Source organism: Patiria miniata, unplaced genomic scaffold, assembly GCF_015706575.1.
Source record: "Patiria miniata isolate m_02_andy unplaced genomic scaffold, ASM1570657v1 HiC_scaffold_13, whole genome shotgun sequence".
In the NCBI taxonomy this organism is placed as follows: Eukaryota; Metazoa; Echinodermata; class Asteroidea; order Valvatida; family Asterinidae; genus Patiria; species Patiria miniata.
In genome coordinates this window covers 8930128-8952553 of record NW_024037051.1, presented here as the reverse complement: position 1 = coordinate 8952553, position 22426 = coordinate 8930128, and the positions used below count along the sequence as shown (strand labels likewise).

Genomic DNA, 22426 nt, shown 5'->3' with positions numbered 1-22426 from the left:
AAAGAAATCTAGAGCTTAATAGTTTCCACCTGTTTGCTTCTCAACATTTGCTGATTGAACAGAATTAGCCAATTGGATTCAAAACAATTAAAGTGAAATTGATTAACGTCAAGTGTATGATAACATTATGTCAACTGAGCATGAGGACTACATGTACATGTAGATTGCGTTATAAAAACCTTAAGATAACATGCTCAGAACACAAAGACAATGATAAAAAGGCAATTATTGGATACTTTTTTATACAACTTTGTCTTGGTTTTCAAAAAGGTATAGTGCACAGACAGATCTACTGACAGACTTGATGAAGGACGAACCTTCGCCAGAAATAATTGTCCGAGAAACGTAAAACAGAAGACAGATTAAGAGTTGCTGAATGTACCGGTACATGTATAGTCGTCTGCACTCCAGGTCTGGTTTGAAACTGTTGGACTTACTAAAGATTTGTGAACCATCAAAACATACGTAAAAAAATCAACACTTCATCATGGATTTGGAATACACAAATGAGACATGTGGTAAAGAGCACATTTGGCTACACGTGTCATATGACAATCCTACAAGACTCTGCTCAGGATTCTTGTGTCATATTAAAGACATCATCATTATTACTTTAGTACTTCTAGTCCTGATCGGCAATTCAGTCAATCTGATTATCGTCGTTCTGACAAAATCTCTTCGGAACTCCCACGGTTATCTCTTGACATCGCTGACTTGCGCAGACTTGGGCCTCGGTGTGTCATCGTGTCTGGCCATCTACCCGGCCATCAAACACAGCGGATGGCCTTACAGCTGCACAACGTGCCTCCTCATGGCTTACTTCAGTCACATTTTCAAATTGGTGTCTTCCATGACGCTGGTTTTCTTGAGTCTCGAGAGATACGTTGCCGTGGTACATCCCTTAAAATATTCCCTGCTTGTTACGAAGAAAGCTACCCTCATTGCTATCCTAATTAGCTGGATAGTAGCCGCTATATTTTACTCGCCAGTTTTTGCTGACAATCTTCTTGGATTTGAGTATATGCCAGAGATGTATTTCTGCATTCCGGCATACTTCAGAAGCACAGCGTTTTCTCTGATATATCTCTTCGCTATTGGCTTTCCGTACCTGCTCACAATAATCGTGACTACCGTGAAAGTTCGGATTACACTCATCAAAAGCAGACGACAGAGAGAAATCATGACAATGGCATCGACCAGAGACAATCCTGTCACCAGAAGGCAAGACGTGGATGCAAGTTCAAAGCAAACGGTGAAACTCTTCCGAATGGTAACTCTGATGGCAATCGCGGGCTGTACTTTTTGGATCCTAATTTTCATAACCAATACCATAGTGTTCTGGTCTGAAGGCAGGCTGGTTCCGGACTTTGTCATGTTCCTGTCTCACTGGCTCGTCATCGCTAACAGCTTCATCAACGTCATCATCTATTTTGCGATGAACAAGACTTTCCGGGATCGTGGAGTGGAGCTCTTGAAGACAGTTCTATCAAGATTCTGTGCAAGGGTTTGCATCCATACTTTGCTTGGTAGAAAAAGAAATGAAGTTGATAGCGAGTATACACTTAATTGTCACCCAAACCGACAGCAGTCTGATGTACAGTGCTTAGAAAGAGTAGATCACAGAAGAAATATGAGTATTCAGGAACTTCCAGTTTGAGAAACATTTCGAGTCGGTTCACATCCAATTTTTCTATCATGTTCTGCCTACATGTAGTTTTCAAATATTGATTATTTTACTGTAAGATGTAGGACACGAGAGACAAATTATCTAGGTTTACGCTCTAAGTATGAACAACTGTCATCATTTGCAGGGTAAATTTTAGTTTTAAGGTTTGTTTTAAGCTTTATGTTTAGGTTCAGTTTCTTTAGGTTTTGGGGTTTGTTTTGTTGTGTCACTTGACATCAATCATACTGTATACATGTAGTACAGACATCATTCCACTATTACATACATGTGTATAATAAGAAATTAATCCAAAGCGTCCAGAATCCTCCAATTATGATATGATTTTTCACACATCCTACCGTAGGGTTAGTCTTAATGTTCACATAAATTTTACAAAGCCGTTGTAAACATGATAAAGTCCTTTAACCCTAACCGCCCTGAATCCTCCAAAATCCTTTTTGCAAATTGGAGGAATTTGCAGGATTGAGGTTACATGGCAAAAGTGCGTTGCTGATTTCGGAGTACGCACTGTGTCAAGGTCTCGGGCCGGACCTTGTGTTGTTTATGCTCATCCGTGCATAAATTTAGTCCTTGATTATACTTGACATCCTCGGCACTGCTCCAGGATGTCACTGCCTCTGCCTCAGCCTATTGACAGTCATAGCCGGAGGATTTTGCAGGATTCAGGCAGTGGTCACCCCTCCATGGACCATATTCAAGAAATAACGGAGGAATTTGCAGGATTGAGGCTATATGCTATTTTTCCATGGGGCCAATTGGAGGATTTTGCAGGATTGAGGCTACATCCTAGCAAAAAGGCCTAGGGAGTTAGGGTTTTAAAGTATGATGTACAAATGTACACACTGAAATAGTTGTATAATTAATATTCTGAAACAAACTCTGATTTTTAAAAAAATTTAACAAGAAATTGTGGAACACTGTACAGTACAAAGTCTACGCCAAAATTTTGCTTGCATGATGCTACTATTATAAGTACTGGTACACTAAACATCTAAGACAACTTAAGCTGATGTCACATGGGGCAATTTATGGGCAATCAGGAGTGACATTGGCTTTAGACAAAACTTTTTGATGCAGTATAAACTTTTTGGAAGAAAAATAGCCTCCAAAGTTTTTCCTTTGTTAAATAAAAAAAGGAGGATAGGATCACTTGATGTGATTGGCAAATAGGATTTAACCAGATAATTAGTTTTCAATTATATGACAAAATGCATGTATCACTATTTTGCATGTGAAAATGATCCTGATAAGCTTGCTTCGCTGGTAGCTTGATGTTTCATTTACATCCTGGTAAAAAAAAGAGTATATTTCATAGTATCCTATTTTGAGGTCATGTTGAGATACATGAATACATGTACACGTAAACTGGATGCAACTAAGACTACAGTACATGTACATGTAGGTATAATTAGATTCTTTCTTTTGATTTTGGACTCAACATGTTTAGAATTAAACCGTTTTGTTTCAGCAGCCACGACCTCCGGTAGCTGAAAATACACAGTCTTTGTGACCAAGAATAAAGGTTTCAAAGACTCCAAACATAGGCCTATATCTGCGACATCAGTCAGAACATCTGTGAAAAAAAGGGGAATTTTTATCACAAACTCCCCGACTGCTTCCATTTCGTAATATGTCAGAGGTTCACCTAACCCTCACCTGCACCACAATCTTATCGGACGGTGATAGGAATATTTTCTTAAGGGCCCTTGAATGTCTGTTTATCTTACTGGTAAGTGAAGAAACATCACACTGGTCCACATGGCCTGTAACACTGCCAAATCGCCCACAAAATTAATTGATTTACACTTTGAGCTTTGGGAGGCCTTGAAAATTAATGGAATAAATACAGATGTTGTTTGTGAATGACCAGATGTATAGTTCTATTACTCATAATCACATGCAATATACATGTACATAAAGTACTGTACTTTGGCTGTATTGTGAAATATAGCAAACCGAAAGTTTGTCATCGGGAACATAAATAGTAACAAATTAATTACATTATTGACGCTATTGGGATAAAATTGTGTTTCTTGGCCTGAAGGCACTTGTGGTGTAAAATTGCTTTATATTTTTAATCAGACAAAACCTTTTCATTATGGTTATAGTAAACACTCTTGAAAAAAAAAATGAAAAATTTGCTAAGCCATGCAACCGAACCCAAGTTATTATTACAATTATCTGACCAACCTCCCCCCCCCCCAAAAAAAAACACCTCAAGTAAAACCAACTAAAACAGAACTAATATCCATAAGTAAGGCCAAAAAAAAAAAGTCTCCGGTTTTTGGTATGCGCGCGCGTCGCCGCAGCCATGCGCGTCGGCAAAATGAAAAAGTTTTTTTTTTCAATACAAGATGATGTCTCCAAACCGCCAAACTCACTGGTTTGACTGGAATTCTGCTGCTGCACAATTTTAACGTGTTTTTAGATGAGGTTATGATCGAGAATAAGCTTTATGTGGCCTCTCTGGACTCCCATATACTTGCACTAAGTTTAGTCGGGCACCATTTGCAGTCATCAGCCGACATTTGAAGCCAAAAAAAAAAAAAAAAACAGGTAAAAAAAAAAAAAAAGCCGCGTCGCCGCACCACTTTTGGGGCAAGCTCCATACCAGAAACCGGAGACTTTTTTTTTTTGGCCTAATGGATCAAAATATATATTTATTATGAACTCTGAAACAGACTTTTTTTTTATAAACGAATTTAAAACAAAAACCTACCAATGTAAACTGCCTAACAGAAATATTTAAATGTTGAAGTCATAAGTCTTCGAGAAAAATACTTCTTCAATTTAAATTTCAGCCCCTCCTCTGAAAGATGGCATCATGTTTGGGACTGAGGCCATCCGGGGAACAATGTTTATAAAGTTTTAAAGTTTGACCATAAAACTGTGTCTAGCAACTTTGGTGGACACAAGTTTTGCCACATAAATTTCACACTTTGCAACACTTGCTGGTAGATGATTATATACATGTACAGAATGCATGTACTTTTCTTTTCTGTTATTTTGATGTTGTTCAGTGTGGGTCATGTGAACAATAGAAAAAAGGGCAGTTGTGTCTACTGCATTAATCGTTCTTATAAGCCAATGGATAATGGGCTAAAAATACTGCCCAAGTTAAAAAAAAATTTGGAAGAGGTTATTCAAATCCCCAGTTTCAGATTATTCTGAAGATTTGGATTAATAACATAAGACTGTCCATTTTCTAATAATTTAGTGTATCTGAATATTCATTTATCAAGTTAACATACTGTGCCAGCTGTGCACAGCTACCGGCAAGTTGTACGCAAAGCATGTTGGATAAAATTTGCATGCAGTGATCAATGTTATGGGCCACTGGAGTGTTTTGCAGTACTTATTGTATAAATGTCAAGGGCTTTAACCTGCTAAAAGGATGAGAAAAAATGAACTGCAATCAACAAAAAAGCTGCTTGTGACAATGAAGCGCCAAAACTCTACGATTAAAATAGCATCACAGATGCGTACCATACCGGTACATTTGTTTGTTTGGTTTTTTTCTTTCTTAATATTCGAACCGGTAAAAAGCTATTCGAATATTCTGTTGATGGTCGAATATTTGAATATTTGGTATATTCGGGGCAGCCCTATAATTACATGATAAGTTCAATGTGTGGAAGGCTGATTGTTGTGGCTGTTTGGAATGACTCTATAGAGTCAATTCAATGGAAAATTAATACATGAAGTTCGCATGTCTGAAACCTAAATCTGATTGGGTCAACCCGAATCCTTTCTAATACTATTTAGCTCAGCAAAACTCTGGAACACCAGTTTGAATTTGGTGTTAGCATCAACCATGCCAAAATTTGAACTTGGATGATACACGTATAGATGTCGAGAAACAGCCAGAGGTGAGATTGAAGTAAAAAAGTGGGTGGACTCTGGGCTGAACCAGAGGGTCGCAGAGCATCAGCCTACATACATAAGACTTACATAAGGAAAAATCAATGGTTCCATTACTTTTTCAAGCCCTACCCCCAGACCCAAGTGAACCAAACACATTCAATCCTGTATTATTAATCAATACTCAAAAAGTTAGTGAACAATTTCTAATAAGGCTACATGTAGAAACCTGTAACATAGCTGTAAGATTAACCTGTAAGATACCGGTAGCTGTAAGATTGGAATGTCCATTAATAAAATGTATACATATAAACTCAGTAGAAATACTATTAGTTATCCCGCGAGCGCGAGTGGAACACGGAATAATGTTGTGTGTCTGTGTCCCACATACCACGAGGCCGAAGGTACGTGTATGTGGGACACAGACGCGCAGTAAAGTTGGACCATCGCATTACACGAACCTTTCAGCGGTTTAGCGCATGCAGCTAGAATGTCGCTCTCATCTTGGAATAGCGCGCACGCAGGGTGCAATATGGACCGTGCAATACAGCCTCATATCACATTGTTGTTGCCATGGATCGACTAATCAGGGTCGAGGATACAAGTTTGCTTGAAGATAAATGTAGAAATCAGACAGAGAGAATCGCCGACAACCAAATAAACCACATCAGCTCAAGTACAACTTTGTTGACAAATTTCAGACTTACCCTTGACCACAAGAACACAGGAACACAGTAAAGTGCGAGGTGACTCCGTCAGACAACACGTGTATTCTCCCTCATCATCCAAACGCGTCTTAAAGAACGTCAGAAGACAATTATCTCCGTCACTGCTGAGGACTCCGTGGTCATTAGATGCTAAGGCTTCCTTGTCTTTATACCAAGTCACAGTTGACCGTTCATGACCTGCAAATAAAAAATAAAAAACAAGAATAATAAATAACAAAAAAAACACAATCAAATTTTCAAAGAAAGCAATGCCATTTTCTATGAATACAATCTCCACTTTAGTTTAATCTTCACTCTTACAAGGCCAACATTCCTCAATAATTGAAGTTAATCCTTTTCACCTCGAAGAGTCTCCAATTTTATTTGAGAATAAAAGATTTCAAACAAAGCTAAACAAAACGGTTATTAACTTACATTTTTGATGATACAAAACAGGGCTTGAAAAATCTGCGGGTATATGCTATCAAAAGTCACACTGCACTGTGCTCTATGCACTCCAAATGAATATGAAACTAATATGGGGCCCACCCTGTAGTTTTTTTCTGTACAATCCCGAACCCGAAAATAGCCACTTGTGCGGAACCCGGTTTCTGATATCATACACAAACACATACCAGACCTTAGGGGAACCAGAGCTCCTTCTGTTGACACTGTATTGTTAGGATCATTGCAAGGTAAATTTTAGGAATGATAGGGGTATTAATTATTAACAGCCTCCGTTATGCCAAGTGTTTGGTCTTTGAACTCACAGTAGGAACCAGCACGGCAATCATTAATTTCCATTCTAATGTTTCTATGCCTTTGAGGGGGGGGGGGGGCTTTTTCTTATTTTTTTCTTTGTGGGGGAGGCATTGATATGGTAAATTTAATATTTTATGAACTTGAGAATCTGGTTTAACATGTATGACTTTGGACTCTTGGAGCACCGTGATCCAATACTAAAATTACGGTGTTCGACCCATGTGCCATGGTACAGTGGTACGAACCCTGATGGAGAACATGGTGTTTGTGTCCTTGGGCAAGACACTTTACTACAATTGCCTCTCTCCACCCAGGAGTATGGGTTCCTCAGTTTGAGGGACTGAGGGTAGAGACCAGATTGCGCTGATCTCAGCTGTAGAAACGTGGTTTCGTGGCCTGATGAACAGGGGTAATAACTGTGAGGTGCTTAGAGACATCTACCTTTGGTGAAAAGCACCACACACTATATTTTCCATGGACAAAGACCAGAGAGCAGTCAAAAATTTTGAATACATGTAATCAAGGCGGAAACTGTTCAGAACATGCAAGTATTCACATTAATCCTCCTGCTATCTGAACAGTCATAGACATTCAAAAAAATCAATCATCTTCCCCTGCCGTGTCTTTTACACAGGCTAGTCACCAACGGTCAGATCATATTTCAAGCAAGCACTTTGACTAGTCAAATTCAGTCAACAGACAAAAGCAGGCAACTTGTAGGCAAAGCTGTCTTATCAATCACCTACAGTCAGCTTTATCAAGTTACATATGTAGCTGTATCAAGAGACATAAAAGATACATAAAAGAGACATAAAAGTCACAGCCAGTCAATCCTGCTTTATGTAGGCTGGGAACTCTTAACAGTCACATGACTGATTTTGAATGAAAGGACAACTTTACGCATGATGCATGTTTGCATAGGAGGGCTAAACAATTGTTTTCCCTGTTTAAATATTAAAAAAGGAACCAAGTTACTTATCATTTCCAATTTGTTATCAAGAAAAGAGATAAAACTCCAGTTTGTGGGATAGTAAAATACAAAACTTTGATTTTGTTATCAATCAAAATCAAATGCTGGTATTGAAATCATTTGTCCGACAGAAAAAAAGAAAACAATTCCAATCAATCTCAATTCCAAAGAAAAGAACAAAGCTTAGATATTCACGATACTGTGTTTTTGTTTGTGGTTTTTATTAACTACACAACAAATTAAATTCACTGCATGACCCAAATATTTCTGTCTGAATACAATGAATAAGCAAACCATAGTATTCTTGGAAATCTCAATCCAACATCTTCCAAATGTTTTACATCAATTCCAGTTGCTTAGTGTTATTTAAAGAATAATCTCGCCTTATCTATCCGGATGATGATCATGTTTACATGTACAAAATGTTTACTTAAATCATGAGTTTTTATTTCAGGTAAATCCTTCGGTGATACAGAACCAACCTTAAAAGTAAACAAAAAGATAGCCAACCCCATCACTCATGACTGAAATGTTTTTGTTGTGATTGTATTTTCCCATTTTTTCTTTAGGGTTGTTTCATATGGCTTTTTTGTTTACTTATCTTGATGTAAGCCAAAGGGAAAAAAATCTACCCCTGGCAAATGGAAAATAGGTCCTACAATTTATCAAGTTTTAAATATATTTCACAAAACTTTAACCCTCTTGCTGTTTGAACAGTCACAGACGGCCAAAAAAAATCAATCCTTTCCCTGCCATGCCTTTTTCACCTGTAGCTAGTCACCAACAGTCAGATCATATTTCAAGCAAGCACTGTGACTGGTCAAATTCAGTCAACAGACAAAAAAAGGCAAGTGGTAGGCACAGCTGGCTTATCAATCACCTACGGTCAAAGCATGGATGTATCAAGTTACATAAACAGTCACAGCCAGTCAATCCTGCTTTATGTAGGCTGGGAGCACTTAACTGTTAAAAACAGTCACTTAATTGATAATGACTGAAAAGACAACTTTGTACAGAATGTATGTTTGCATATAATGCTTGAAAATGATATGTAATATTCGTCATAAGAGAGCAATAGATATTCAATTGAACAGTCTGAATTTGTAAGTGTTGGAAATGAAACTTCAGAATTCTAATTTTTATTAACTAAATGTCACTCACCAACCACGGAACAATGAAGTTTGGTGGTCTCGCCCTCCATCGCGAATAGTTTCTGTGGGATAACAGGCCGTGCCTCCTCCTTTGGGGGTGGAGCCTCAACCGCCTCCTCATTTCTGACGTCAGGTCCATACTGGAGATACTGGACTGGCAAGCTTTATGGGAGAAAAAATACAAATAAAGACGATTTTACAGTGTAATTTTCAAATTATTGTCAACTGACAAAACAAACAAGTTTATGTTCCTTCAAATGCAAGCCACAAGTCCGAACTCAAAACTACCTGAAGGTTTGAAAAAAATGTAGCAAAACAAGTCCAAGAACGATACCACTCACCAAACTCGAAACCTCTTCTTTACTTCTGCCATCCAAAACAACAAAAATCGACTACTGATTCATCCAAAACAAACTTGCCATGCTCACAAACCCCGATACATTTTGACTGACAGTTTTAGGGTACTTCCAATCTCCAGATACCGGCAAACTTTACCCATCGAATCCAACAAAAAAATGACCTCAAACATTTCTTTGCCTCCGTGTCCAACAAGGAATCCCTCCGGGGAAACCTTTCTGACTAAACCCAACAACAACCCACCCTTAACCAATGTGAACCAACAAGCGACATTGTGCATTTTCCACCGACAGCCGAATGCACAATACCGTTCGTTTGTATCGGTATTCCATTGATTTCTAGTTTATCCTTGCTACACAGCCTGACTAGCCATGTGACAGGGAATAACCCTTTGTGCAAGCCGTGAAAATAATCGATGGCCGTTCCATGAAAAACAACTTCCCAGGGTGCCGAACCCATGTGACCTGATTTTACACAATGTCTCATGTTCGGCACTGATTCGGATCGCCTACCACTACCAGTTGGCGCAAACCTGAAAGGAATATTATTAAACACACAATCGGATTGGGTGAAATGTCATTGAGCCGGGTTTTGAATAAAGAATATTGATCTGTCCCTTGCTCTATGATCTAACACACCAGATTCCGCATGGAGCTGAACTCATGTGACCCTGTTACATGTGTTGTTAATGTAAATCATAAAGGATACTTGATACTTCAGTCCATGTGATCAGCTATGCGCAATGTAAATTGCACATAATCGCCTTCCTATTGATCAAGGTGACGTAATTATCTTCTCTTCATGCAGCATAATACTTGTCTGAATCTTTCAAGTCAAGCATTAACTTTAGCTTTGGTTAATTCCATCATTATGACATGTACCTGCCACAAAGAAAGACTTGAATACCACACAGCTTCTTAGAAAATCTGATTACATGTCTCAAGGACAAGCCATGAGCAGGCTTGGCATTTGTTGAGGAAGGCCACAAGACGAGTTTGAAACTTGGAACATAATGATGTAGACTGACCTACTGGATTTAACAAACTAAAGCAAACAACAACAAAAGTGTATTTGTGTCTATTGTTCTGAACAGAAAGATTCCTTAATAATAATATGTATAGAAACACTGACAAACAGGCTGAGGAAAAAAAAAAAAACGATAGAGATAAAAACCCAAGAATTGTTCCCAACTATGATGCCAGAGCTTACCCAACAATCATCACCATCTTTTCAAGCGAATGAACAAATTTTATATACATGTAGGTCTTCATGTATTGCAATTTATGTCTAATAAGAGAAGTTTGTTTACAGTTGTAGGGCTGCTGAAACCGGTAAACAAATAAAACTAAAAGATAAGACTAAGGAGCGGAAATGCAATACTCAAAACAGAAAGTATACTTTTTATGGACATACACTAAAGATTCAGTGATCAATGTACATGGGCTAATTTTTATCAGGCAGTGGACTAGCCCGAATGCCTCTGCCGTACACTACTACAGAGGAAGAGCTTATGATAGTGTACGGCCAGAGGCATTCGGGATAATTAAGCTTGGTCAGGCTTTTTTTTTAGTAAACGATATTTTGCCGGGCAGGCACTGATCCACTACTTTCGCTACCATTACATACATTACACAGAATAAGTATTTAATTACACTTCCAAAACAACCCCAAACCGGCCACCCCTGCCCTTTTCAAATTCAAGCCATGAAGGAATAAGTTCAACCGCAATATCTTCTCACCACCAGTCACACACAGTAGCATGTGCTGAAAAGTTTTAGGTCTTTGCTTATGACAGTTAATGCATACAAGCAACAAATTGTTTAATTCGGTGAAACGTCCCCATTTTGTACCTTCTTTCAATAATATTGAAGTCGCGGATACCGAACCGCTCGTTCTCGGTTTTCTCACGCACGCATATCATGTCAGAAATCATCACACGTACACGTGCAGAACACGCCCTCAATCGTCCACTAATTTTATGGCAAAATGCGGGGAGGACAACCTACCTTGACATTTCGTCTTCTACAATCTTAACATCAACTTCTGGCTCGCCAAATTCTGTTAAAAAAATATCAAAATAGTAATAATAATGATCATTAAAACTTTCGAGCACCCAAATGTGTTGTAATTACAAAGGGGCTATTCAATATGACAATAATGCTCCGTGAAGAAGAAAAAAGGAAGGCGAAGACAAAACAAGTAAACTGAAAACACAAACCTTCGACTGAGAGTTCTGTCGAGCAATAAACCTGCCCGACGATATTGCCAGCCGTACAGGTGTAAGTCCCAGCATCCGTGGGTCGAACCTCCCGTATCTCAAGCACGAAGTTGCCCGGTTCATCACTCTCAAACACACGGTACCGTCCCTCGTTCTTGAGCTCCATCCCCTCGCTGAACCAGCTCACCAGAGGCTTGGGGGATCCTGGGATAATGTGTTTGTTTTTGGTATTAGCAATTAACGGATTAAGGGGATTACGAGTAAGATGCAAATATACATAGAAAGGGACAGGCTGGCATACCCATGCATTTTTGCTGTTTTCGGGGCTTGCATGGAACCACACAAATCCCCTTCCCCTCCTTCTTACGAAAGTCAATCAAAATAAAAATAAAATAAAAAAAATAAAAAATCAGGGATTCTCCGACATAATAGGTGCACATACCGTTTAAATTTAGAAACAAACATTGACATTGACAGCCCAATACAGTGTACTTCATGAGTTATTTTGAAAACAAAACAGTCGATTTTCTCAAAATTACATCTCACGTTGCCGCTTCTTTTAATTTATTTAACCCTAACTCCCTAGGAGGTGTGCAAAATCATATTGAAATTGGAGGATTCAGGACTGTTAGGGTTTTAATAGAAGAAAGTATCGTTTCACAAAGAAAATTTCGTTTCACATCGGGGGCGATTAGTTACTTGAGGGTTTTTTACGACATTTATTTGCTATTTTCCAGCAAAAATGTGTACCTCTGACGCCACAAATTAGCCTTGCTGTTTGCCCAATCTCGACCACTCTACTCTGCGGCTTGAAGACGAAGCGAGGCGCCGTGGCTCCGTGCGTCGTAATCCGTACCGTACGCTTAGGGACCGCCTTGCCTTCATCACAACCGCCTCTCGGCGACCACGTCTCGCTTGGATGATGATCCACTATCTCATCCCTAAGCGGCAAGAAAGTCAATCTCTAATAACTTACAATGGAAATCACAAGACAAAGTATATAGGGACTCATACGTTCATTTTTTTGTAGGGTTAAACTTTGACTTCAAGACAAAGACAATTTCATTCTTTTTTTCCCTTTTGGAAAAAGTCCAGTTTCTAACTAGCTTCTGCACAATCAACATTCAGAAGAAAGATTTACAATTTAACAGTGCACTGTGTTTATACGGTAAGTATTTAACCTTTCTTTTTAATGTTAATATCCTGCGTGGTTTGTTTTCCTTTTTTGACGAGAGCCTTACTCCTTTGTATAAAAACGAAAAAAGTATTCTTCAAATCAAACCATCGCATTGCGATCTCATGTCAGTTTAATACGCCTCATCAGTGTTAAAAGACAACTGGCCAAAAAGAAACCTCTCTTTTTCCAGCAATTAAAATGGACACGAATGCAACGAAACAATTGCAACGTCATGCATCCCCATATAAATGTCAATCTCTTGGTAATCGAAAGCTTAAATTCCTCTCATGCTTATTTGGAGATTTTTAAATTTCTTTTTTGTTTTCTAGCGACACAAACATGTTATTCACTTTTGAATAGTAGTCAAACTAAAAAAAATTTCGTCCACGCTTCACCTTTTTTTGTCAACAAATTATTTAAAAGCGAATCTGTTTGTGTGTTTGAGGGTCAAAAGCTACCCAAAATCAAAAAAAAAATACACCTTTCCGAAGATTTCAAAAAAGATTTCGTGTGCTTTTTTGTTTAAATTAAACATACAAATTGAAAATTCGTTCAGAGAAAAAAAAACCCAAATTTGTTGAAGAGCAATGGGATCCGGAGAGCAACATTAAAAGATTATATTGATGAATTTCAAACTGCATTGAAATGCTTTGGAGGTCACACAGAAAAGAAAAGAAAATCGACCCTTGGTGCAAGCATCTGTGTACTTTTATCTGTGTGTATTAGGGGTGATTGTTCAGAATTATGCAAAAGTTAGGTTACCGCTTAAACTTTGCTAAGTTACAGCCGAAAATTATGTCAATACTTCACTGCTTTTGTGTGAACAGGGTCATCTCAGCCTGGGAAAAGTCGACTATATGATAATGCCTGTCCCAATATTTTTGGTATCTTCCGGCTTTATTTTTTACTTTTTAAACACCTGTGATATTGCTGACCAAACAAGATGCCATGCAATGTCATGATTGCCAATGCCCCTAAAATGGAACGCCTAAATTTACGTTGAAAGTAGAGGGCGCACTGCAACCAACACAGACCGTTTCCAGTTTCAGTCACAATATTCACGGTGTTTAGTTATTACGGATATGTGTGGGGCACACTACAAGAATAGAACTCGAAAACGTTTGCTTCATTCCACCATTCATCTAAATTCAAATAAATTTTCAAATCATCAGTCGTTCAGCTCTGGGAAACATTTTCCTAAAACAAATTTTACAAAAGCAGTCTTTCATTTAAAATAAAATAACGAGTTTACATTTTTTTTTCACAGTAAATATGGCACATTCAACGGTCGGTTCGACTGATATTTCTTGAAGCAAATATCATATCAAGATGTTGTGGAATATTAAATAAAATCTCAAAATAGATAATAATCAAAACTCTATGATTAATATAGAATTGAATACAAATATACGTACAGAAACACTTACCCGGAAGTGAAGTATGAACGAGCAGTATCGTATTCAGAATCTGAAGCCGATTCTATGAAACCAAAAAACACATAAATCATGGTTTTCCTTCATGCTTGAATATGAACAGAAAACGATTGGACTGAGAATGTCGGTGATAAATTTACGCTCAAAAAAAAAAATCCAAAGTTAGTAAATCGGGTTTTGACTAGTTTACATGTTCGTTTTCCACCCTGGACAACTGTCATTGGAAGATTAAAGCGTGACTACGGTATTGCCACAACTGGAAGGAAAAATTGTAAAGTACTAAAGTCTTAAAAAAAAAAACACACACAAAAAAACCCACTGGCGTTTCTCTCCATGACTGTCACGTAATGACAAGAGTATCATCAACAGCGACTCGACAGTTACCAACATTTAGTCAAATAAGACGGGATTTTTTGGTTTGTTCTAGAGGTCAATGATCACGTGGCATTTGAACCAAAAATGAGCAGTTACAGCCGGCAGGCTTAGTGCAAGAATGCAATGATAATTTCATCTATTGTCAATTAATCCCTTGCTTGCACGCATGGCTGACTGACTTGATCCTCTTTGTGTTATCCCCATAATAATCACTCACGCCCCATCAATTCCAAGCGCTTGCCTGACTTTTGACCAGGGTCTGTTTGTTTGTTTTCTTAGTTCTGAAGATTATAGTCCATCAGAGAACACAATTATGCCATATTTAAAGGACTGAATATGGTAGAGTATATTAAAGATTTGCAGATTTAGATGGGATGGGAAAATTCTCAAATTGCAAAGAGGGTAATTGTCTCTCGAATAATGCTCGTTTTATTTTTTCATGTTATACTGTACAGGGTGGTGCAAAAAGAAGGAAACCCACTTTTGACAGCAATTTTAACCAACTTGAATTATTTGAATTATTTTTATACAACGTAGTATAGCTCTTCAACCATTACATGGTGAAAAGAAAATTAAAAAACCCCGCAAGAATACTGTTATTATGCTAATTTGAATACAATTCATCAAAATCACTGTTGTCCACGTGTAAGTCTGGTGCCTTCAAATCAAGCTAGCTCCGAGCTCAGTCAAGCGGATGGAATAAAGCCGGCCGTGGACAAACTGGTTGTGCACATGACATTTTTAAACTACTCAGAGACAAAATATGCATTTGCTATCATTTTTTCGTCATTTTTGTTTAAAGATCAATAGTATAATACCTTTCAATTGAATGCTTGAAATATACTTATCAAGTCGGTGAAAATTGCTGTCAAAAATGGGTTTCCTTCTTTTTTCACCACCCTGTAGGCCTATATCAAATGTTGGGTTTTGTGTAGTCAATGCAGTAGTTTCCAAGGTATTACATGGTTACTTAGGAGTGGCGGGTCTATATCAACACAATTTTTATTTTAAACAAAGTATCAAAATAATCAAAACGTGTGTTTGACAAGGCGGTACAATCATGTTGGAAACTGACGAAACTGACGAAGATCTCTCAAACATTTTAAAACAACACTACTCATAAAAAGGCCTATTATCGGAACATTTCGAAATCCAAAATTCTCGCATAGGACAACTTTTCAAGCGAATCATAAATACTCTAAAAACAAATGAGGTTTTAGAGACAAGTCTGTAATAAGTATCAGTCAGTTAGCATTGTTATAAAGGGAAATGTGTCGTGCGCTACCGGTATGTGTTATTACATGTACATTAGCTTTGACCATGAACAATGAAAAGCGATCACGTTGAAATTGGACTATAGTTCCTTGTTTACTTCGCGGGTTTCCGTATACAATGTAGGCATTGCCTGAGGGATCCAGTCTTCATTGTTGCAGTTTGGTGAACCGAAGTAAAAAACGAAGTTGGCTTTGTGGGTGCTCTGTATGTAGTGTGTTCTATCAATAGCTCCATGGTTCTGCATGTGAACCTGGGCTGACCTATGCAAGGTCATGGATTTCGAAACTCGTTTTACTTGTTGTAGTTAATTGTTTATACAGAGGTGTTTTGAGATTTGTTGATTTTAGTTTACGCCACGGGTAAATTGCACAACCAATACGTTTGAACTGTGAACACCGCAATACTTAAACCTTCGATAAAACACCGTCTGTGACTTAAATAAGGTCCATGATGTTTGAATTTAAAAAAATAAATTTGTAAAAAGGGTTAATGAAAAGTATCCAATCTCTCCTGAGTCATGTTTTCTTGAAACATGACAAACACGTACAAAATACCACTGAATACACGTAAAAGCTGGACAGCGCGAATTGCAAGAGTGAAACCTGCTATCGTATGACGAAAGTCGGTACGCGCGTTTAAGTTTGTGAAGGGCTTCCTTTCGTTCAGGTAGTGGAAAACAAATTGCAAAAAAAAACATTGCATAAGCTGTTCAAGACAATGTTGTGAAATATAATTTGCAAATAGCAACTATATCTATTCAGTAGGAATTTGCTGAACTTAAATCTACTCAAAGACGCTGTGTTTATAGTGTCTCGTTATCTGAAAATTAATCATGCATGAAAGTTATGATCTTCACAGAATTAAAGATTTATATCAAGATCATTTCTTGATTATTTCGAAGATTCTAAGGTTATTTTCTCTTACCTTGAACGATCAACTCGGCAGCACTTGTTGCTTCACCAATTTCGTTGCTAGCCCTACAGGTGTACACCCCCGTATCGAAGCCTTCAACCTCCTTCAATAAGAGCGTATACACTCCCTGGGTTTCATCAGAAGTCAGCTCCACACGGTCAGGGTCTACAGCTTGATCGCCGTCTCCGAGCGATTCGTCTTTGTAGAACCAGCTGACACGGGCCGGTGGCCAGGCGTGGATCTTACACCGCATCAACACTGCATTCTCCCCGTAGCCCTCCCCGCTCGGCGCGCTCAGGAACAGCTCCTCGAGAAACTCCGGACCTGGTGTAACGAGAAATTGAAGTTGGCGGGAAATCTAAGTTGATTTATTCTTAAACAATTTCTGAAGTGGGGACTGAGTGTAGCAACTGCAGGAGATGAAAAGTTGGTAAGACTGGAGCACTGAACTTCTGAGGCCGTGCTGGTTACTTGATGCAAAGGCTATTAGGTTGTGACAAAGAGGTGAACGAACGGACCGCGGAGAGGCTTATAACATTGTCAACAGAGAGACTGTGACTGTCAGACTCGGCCAAAGAATTAAGTCCCACTAGAGAGGCCCCTGTATCGGTCTATAGTGACAACAGACTTTGAATAGGTCTCGAGTGCTAAACGGCATTATTGGTTGGCAAACCAAAAACCACAGACACAGACCGGGGGGGGGGGGTGTTTACATTTCTAGGGACACGGGGCACTGTGGTCACCTCCTTGACCTGGACATCTAACTTCGACATCCTTTCCTGAAAGGAAAAATTAACAATGCAATTAATACAGTCTGCAAGACTTAAGGGCACTGTAAGACCTTCAATATCAGAATCAGTGAAAAATATTTTGACATTTACTAATTGAATGTCAAGCTGGTGTTTTGAGAGCGAATACAGAGCTAATTATAATGCTATTTTGTCAACAAAGACAAACAACAACAACAACATCAACAACAACAACAACAACAACAACAACAACAACAACAACAACAGGAAACACATAATTCTGTGCACATACAAAAAAAGTCCGACGAAATTAAAATACACCAAGTTGTTTTTCCAAGTTAAGTGCTGAAAATACGATAAATCGAATATCTTACCGCCGGAGGAGTTTAACAAAGTATCGACTAAATGCGTCGTCAGATCTAGTCCAAGCGTCCTTTAAATATAGCGATTGTATGCATCCACAGGGGAGTGAAATGGCCGCTCGCAATAATGTAACAGAAAACACGAACGATCGTGTCTCATGATCATACGCTAAGTAAGGCCTACATACCTATCGATGTCAGCTATTAAGGTCTTGTGTACGTGTGGATCACATTATACACTGATATCAGCTACTCCCATATGCAACCTAGCATCACTAACCAAAACATCGTTTACAATTACCCTCACATCACTTATTGTTGTTTGGACGTCACAGTGGTTGCCATGGTATTAGTCAATAAAGAAAAAATTATCAGTTAGCCGCACCCGATGGAAGCTAGAGATGTGTGATGACGTGACAACCTGGAAACGTTTGTTCTATGAGACAAAATGATTTAAAACGGCCGCATAATAATACGTTATTAGGTATCCTGCAATAAATGAGGCTAATAACCTATAAGGTAAATAAGACTATAAAGAAAGGGGGTATCACCGTTCTCATGTTAATGGGTAGTTTACCACGGTACCGGTGTCTTCGATTTAAGGGGAGCCAGATCTTATATCCAGAATAAAAAATAATCCTGGTATTACATCGTGCACACGGAACAATGGAACCCTAACTAGTACTCAGTCTAGTCATATAGAAAATGTTGCGAAATCCGAGTGTCTCATAATTTTACCAAGGACACCAAATAAAGTTTACTCCATGTCATGCTGCCACATGATCCGTTAATAATCAGCCAGACAAGAAACAATTATAATTCTAGCCTAAAAATAACTCCCGTTACCAAAAATAACCTTTTATTTTCCAAGAATAGCAGCCAGGTTTATTTTTAGCGCTCATTAGCCAGCCATTTTGGTTCCCGTTAGGAAATCCCAATGCCCGGGCTTAAAGGATTAACAAAAGGGGCTGTCAATAAGGATTATGACAACGTGAAAGTCTACAGAGTTTAGCTCAAACAACTCAAAAGAAGACCCCAGACGCTCTCATAGTTTATCCGAGGGTAATGATGGGGACACAAGACGCTCATCACCGGAAACCCTTTAAAAGTTTGGTCTGTCCGTATCTGTAAACAAGGAGCAAGGCTGGAGGCATGCATCCATGCTCGTCTTTAACAAGATGGAGCATCCTCTATATTCAAGTCGAATGGACAAGTATCACGTAGCTATCACATGATCTCTCTACAGGTGGGACGGAGGGGGGCAAGATTGGGAAGGGCGGTTTAAATGTACATCAGTTATCAGTTTAATACCACCGAGTCGTGGTAACTTTACAAGTCTTAACGCGCTGCGTAAGCTAAAAGACTAATGGCTAAGGTAAGGAAAAAGTTGGGGGAAATGCTCAAGGTAGTCATTTTTTTCTCAACAGAAAAAAAACCCAGATTTGAGAGAGTATAGCATCACATCATTGATATAATACTAAAGCTCAAAGTATGTGAATTTTTGCGTGCACTAGTTGTTCAAAAGCAGGTCGTGCGCGAAGCTGGCGACAGGCAGCAACAGACAGCGAAACCTCCTTCGCGAAAGCGAGCAAGGTGAAGCCTCGTTAATGAGAATTCAGCTGATGACAGAGAGGAAGTGTCTCTAGGAACAGGAACCTTACATCTAAACCTGATCAGTTTGGGGGAAAATACCTAGTCTACCCTTTAGTTTCAATATCACACACTCAAATCAGATTGCAACTGCAGGAGGAGAGGGAAACTTAGCTGCTGAAGGATTACGGTAGTTTGGGAAATGCCAATACATGACATATGCCAGTACATTTTTTCAGTCGCATGTATAGATAATTTTCCAAGTTTCTTTATCAGGCAGTTCCACTCCATCGTCCGTCTGTTCGTGCCAAATTCTCTGCTCGTGCTTGAAATGTTGGCTCTTTAATATTTTACTACTTTACTTTATGCGTCCGCTCCAACCAGGTTGAGTGATGCCATCCTCTGCATAACGTCATTCCATTTTTTTTTGTTTCTTATTTGAGCTGTTCTGCTTGCTTCTGTCAGTATCAAAGCCGCTCAAATAATCGGATTAAGCGCCCTCATTTGTCAAATTGCAGATAATGTCCTCATTTGTCAAGTTGTAGATAATGCCAAGGGGCATTATAAAGCAAACACATTTATTTCATCAATCTGCCTAACTTTTACAAGCGATGAAAATGTAATTAAAAAACATTAAATTGGTCAAGCAATGTAGACAATTATTTACACGGCAGCACAATAAACATAACAATTACATCAAAAGGACATTTGATGTAGTTTCTTACCTTTTGGAATTCTTTTGCCTTCATTCGTCGGCGTGGTCGACTGTGAATCCGGGTTTTTGACCACCCTCGGGTCAAAGGTCGCCGGATTCCCGAGGATTGGAGTCAAACTTCCTTCATCTTCTTGTGAAGACGCTACAAGAGAAGCATCATCCTCGTCAGAGTCTTCTTCCTCGTCTGAATTTGGTTCGTTACAAAAGGCAGTTTCTTCCAAGTCAACCCTGGAAATAATGTCCAAACTGTTTTGTCTCGAGTCATCGTCCATGGATGAAAATGTGTCAGTATGACGCAAATAGCTGACTGCTGACTGTCTTGAGAGACCAGGGGAGCGAGGTGAGGGCGTCCTGTCGTAATCAGGTTTAGTTGCCAGCTTGAGGTCAAGGGTCAAGGGTCGAGAGACTGGTGACTTGACTTCTTCAGGTGGCGACTCTTCTTCCCTTGATGCCATCCGTGGAGGTGGGATCACAGCTGGGCCACCAAAAGCTGCATTCATGGCTATAAATTGCTCATACTCCTCCTGAGATAGATCCAAGCTGTCGGTTAGGTTGATGGTTGTTTGAAAGGACTCAGAGCGTTCTACCTTGTTGCCAGTCTGTTGTATGGATGGTTGTGGTGGTGCAGCTGGATTGTCATTTGAAAGACACTTTGGAGGTGGGATGACCGCTGGTCCACCAAAAGCAGCGTTCATGGCCATAAATTGCTCGAATTCATCCGGTGTAATATCTAAGCTATCTCTGAGTCCAAAAACTTCAGTCTGTGGTTCTTCGTTAATCTGCTCTCCCGGTGTTTTGTGCTCTACGCTCGAATGTTCGTTTTGAAATGAGTCTGGCATAATAGAGTCTGAGAAAGGATGTGACATCATCACAGGCGGTGCACCAAAGACGGCGTTCATTCTCATGAGATGATCCTCCTCCCCCTCTGTCATATCAAACAGATTTGATTCCACGTGTTGAATCATGTCAGGTGCTGGCACACAGCTCAGAAGTAAATCCTCATCTTCGAAAACGTCTTGAGTTTGCTCCTCATCCATGGCTAACCCAGGGTTGTCTTGGTCGAGGTCGGTGATGGTGGAGGACCGAGTTCTTTCTCCATCCTGACAATCACTCAAACTGTAGCTTCCACTATGACCCGACGATTCTTCCACATTGAATCCTCCATCGGAGACACCCTCATCTCGCGCTGCCTCATCGGCTGCGATATCGCTTGCAGATGACCCGGAAGTACTTCTTTTCCGGGGGTCACGTTCTTTATTAATCTGTATTGTAAATTCCACCGGAGTAGTGGCGTCGTGGTCGACTCTTATATTGGATATTCTATCTGGCAAGCCATCTGAAAAAGGGAATTATACAACATTAATACATGCAATCTCTTCCAACATCCCAAAATAAAATGGACATCTCACTTGAGCAATAGAGCCTGAAAAAAACGTCCCCAGGGCTTACTTTATTTTCAACCTCGTTTCCGATATTAAGCCCTGGGATGGGAACTTGCTTCGTGTATCCCGATTCGATTGCACATATAGCAAGAAATGGAATTACATCGTGTACTTGGTGTTGTTATTTCCAATGTGTATTACGTGTTTTCATGTTAACTGTAATTATTACGTCGGACATAAACTCCTTCTCAAAAATGACTCTCTCCTTTCCAATTTGCTCATATTATATTAATATGAAGTGTGATACTGCATATTGACTGGATAAGATTGTAACATTTGAACTGTGAAAAAAAATCGTGTTTTCCTAACCGTCACGCCGTGACGAATTTATTGTGTTTTTACCCCAGACACCATATACAAAAACAAACGCTGATGTAACACACAGGCAGGCACCAGACTATTCCTCATTTGCATATGAATCTAAAAGATTTGGATATGAGAATGATCCAATACCAGGGTGAGAAAATGGGTAGTGGAGAGAGCGTACTGCTCGACACCTTGGGAACGAGGTTGAGCCTGAACGTACGCCATTTTGTATTTGAGCTTCCGGACCCCTCCGCCACTCTTCTATGGGCATTTTACACGGGGTTGCCTTTTCTCTAATTTTAAAAACTCCGACTTTTACATGCTGATTTTCCTATTCGAAGGGTCTGGAAGCGCTCCACCAGGGGTCAACTTTCAGG

General features: G+C 39.2%; 1 protein-coding gene across 3 annotated transcripts in view; it reads right to left on the bottom strand.

Annotated features, from left to right (window-relative positions):
- LOC119721201 overlaps positions 1–22426 on the bottom strand; it is a 79375-nt gene that overhangs the window by 50202 nt on the left and 6747 nt on the right. For all 3 annotated transcript variants that reach the window (XM_038191135.1, XM_038191134.1, XM_038191136.1), the window contains exons 3-10: positions 20312–21637; positions 16898–17209; positions 14318–14369; positions 12464–12654; positions 11714–11917; positions 11502–11553; positions 9149–9300; positions 6256–6453 (exon numbers count right to left, since the gene is read on the bottom strand). In XM_038191135.1, the coding sequence (XP_038047063.1) occupies positions 6256–6453; positions 9149–9300; positions 11502–11553; positions 11714–11917; positions 12464–12654; positions 14318–14369; positions 16898–17209; positions 20312–21637 (2487 nt within the window). The remainder of the gene's footprint in view (positions 1–6255; positions 6454–9148; positions 9301–11501; positions 11554–11713; positions 11918–12463; positions 12655–14317; positions 14370–16897; positions 17210–20311; positions 21638–22426) is intronic.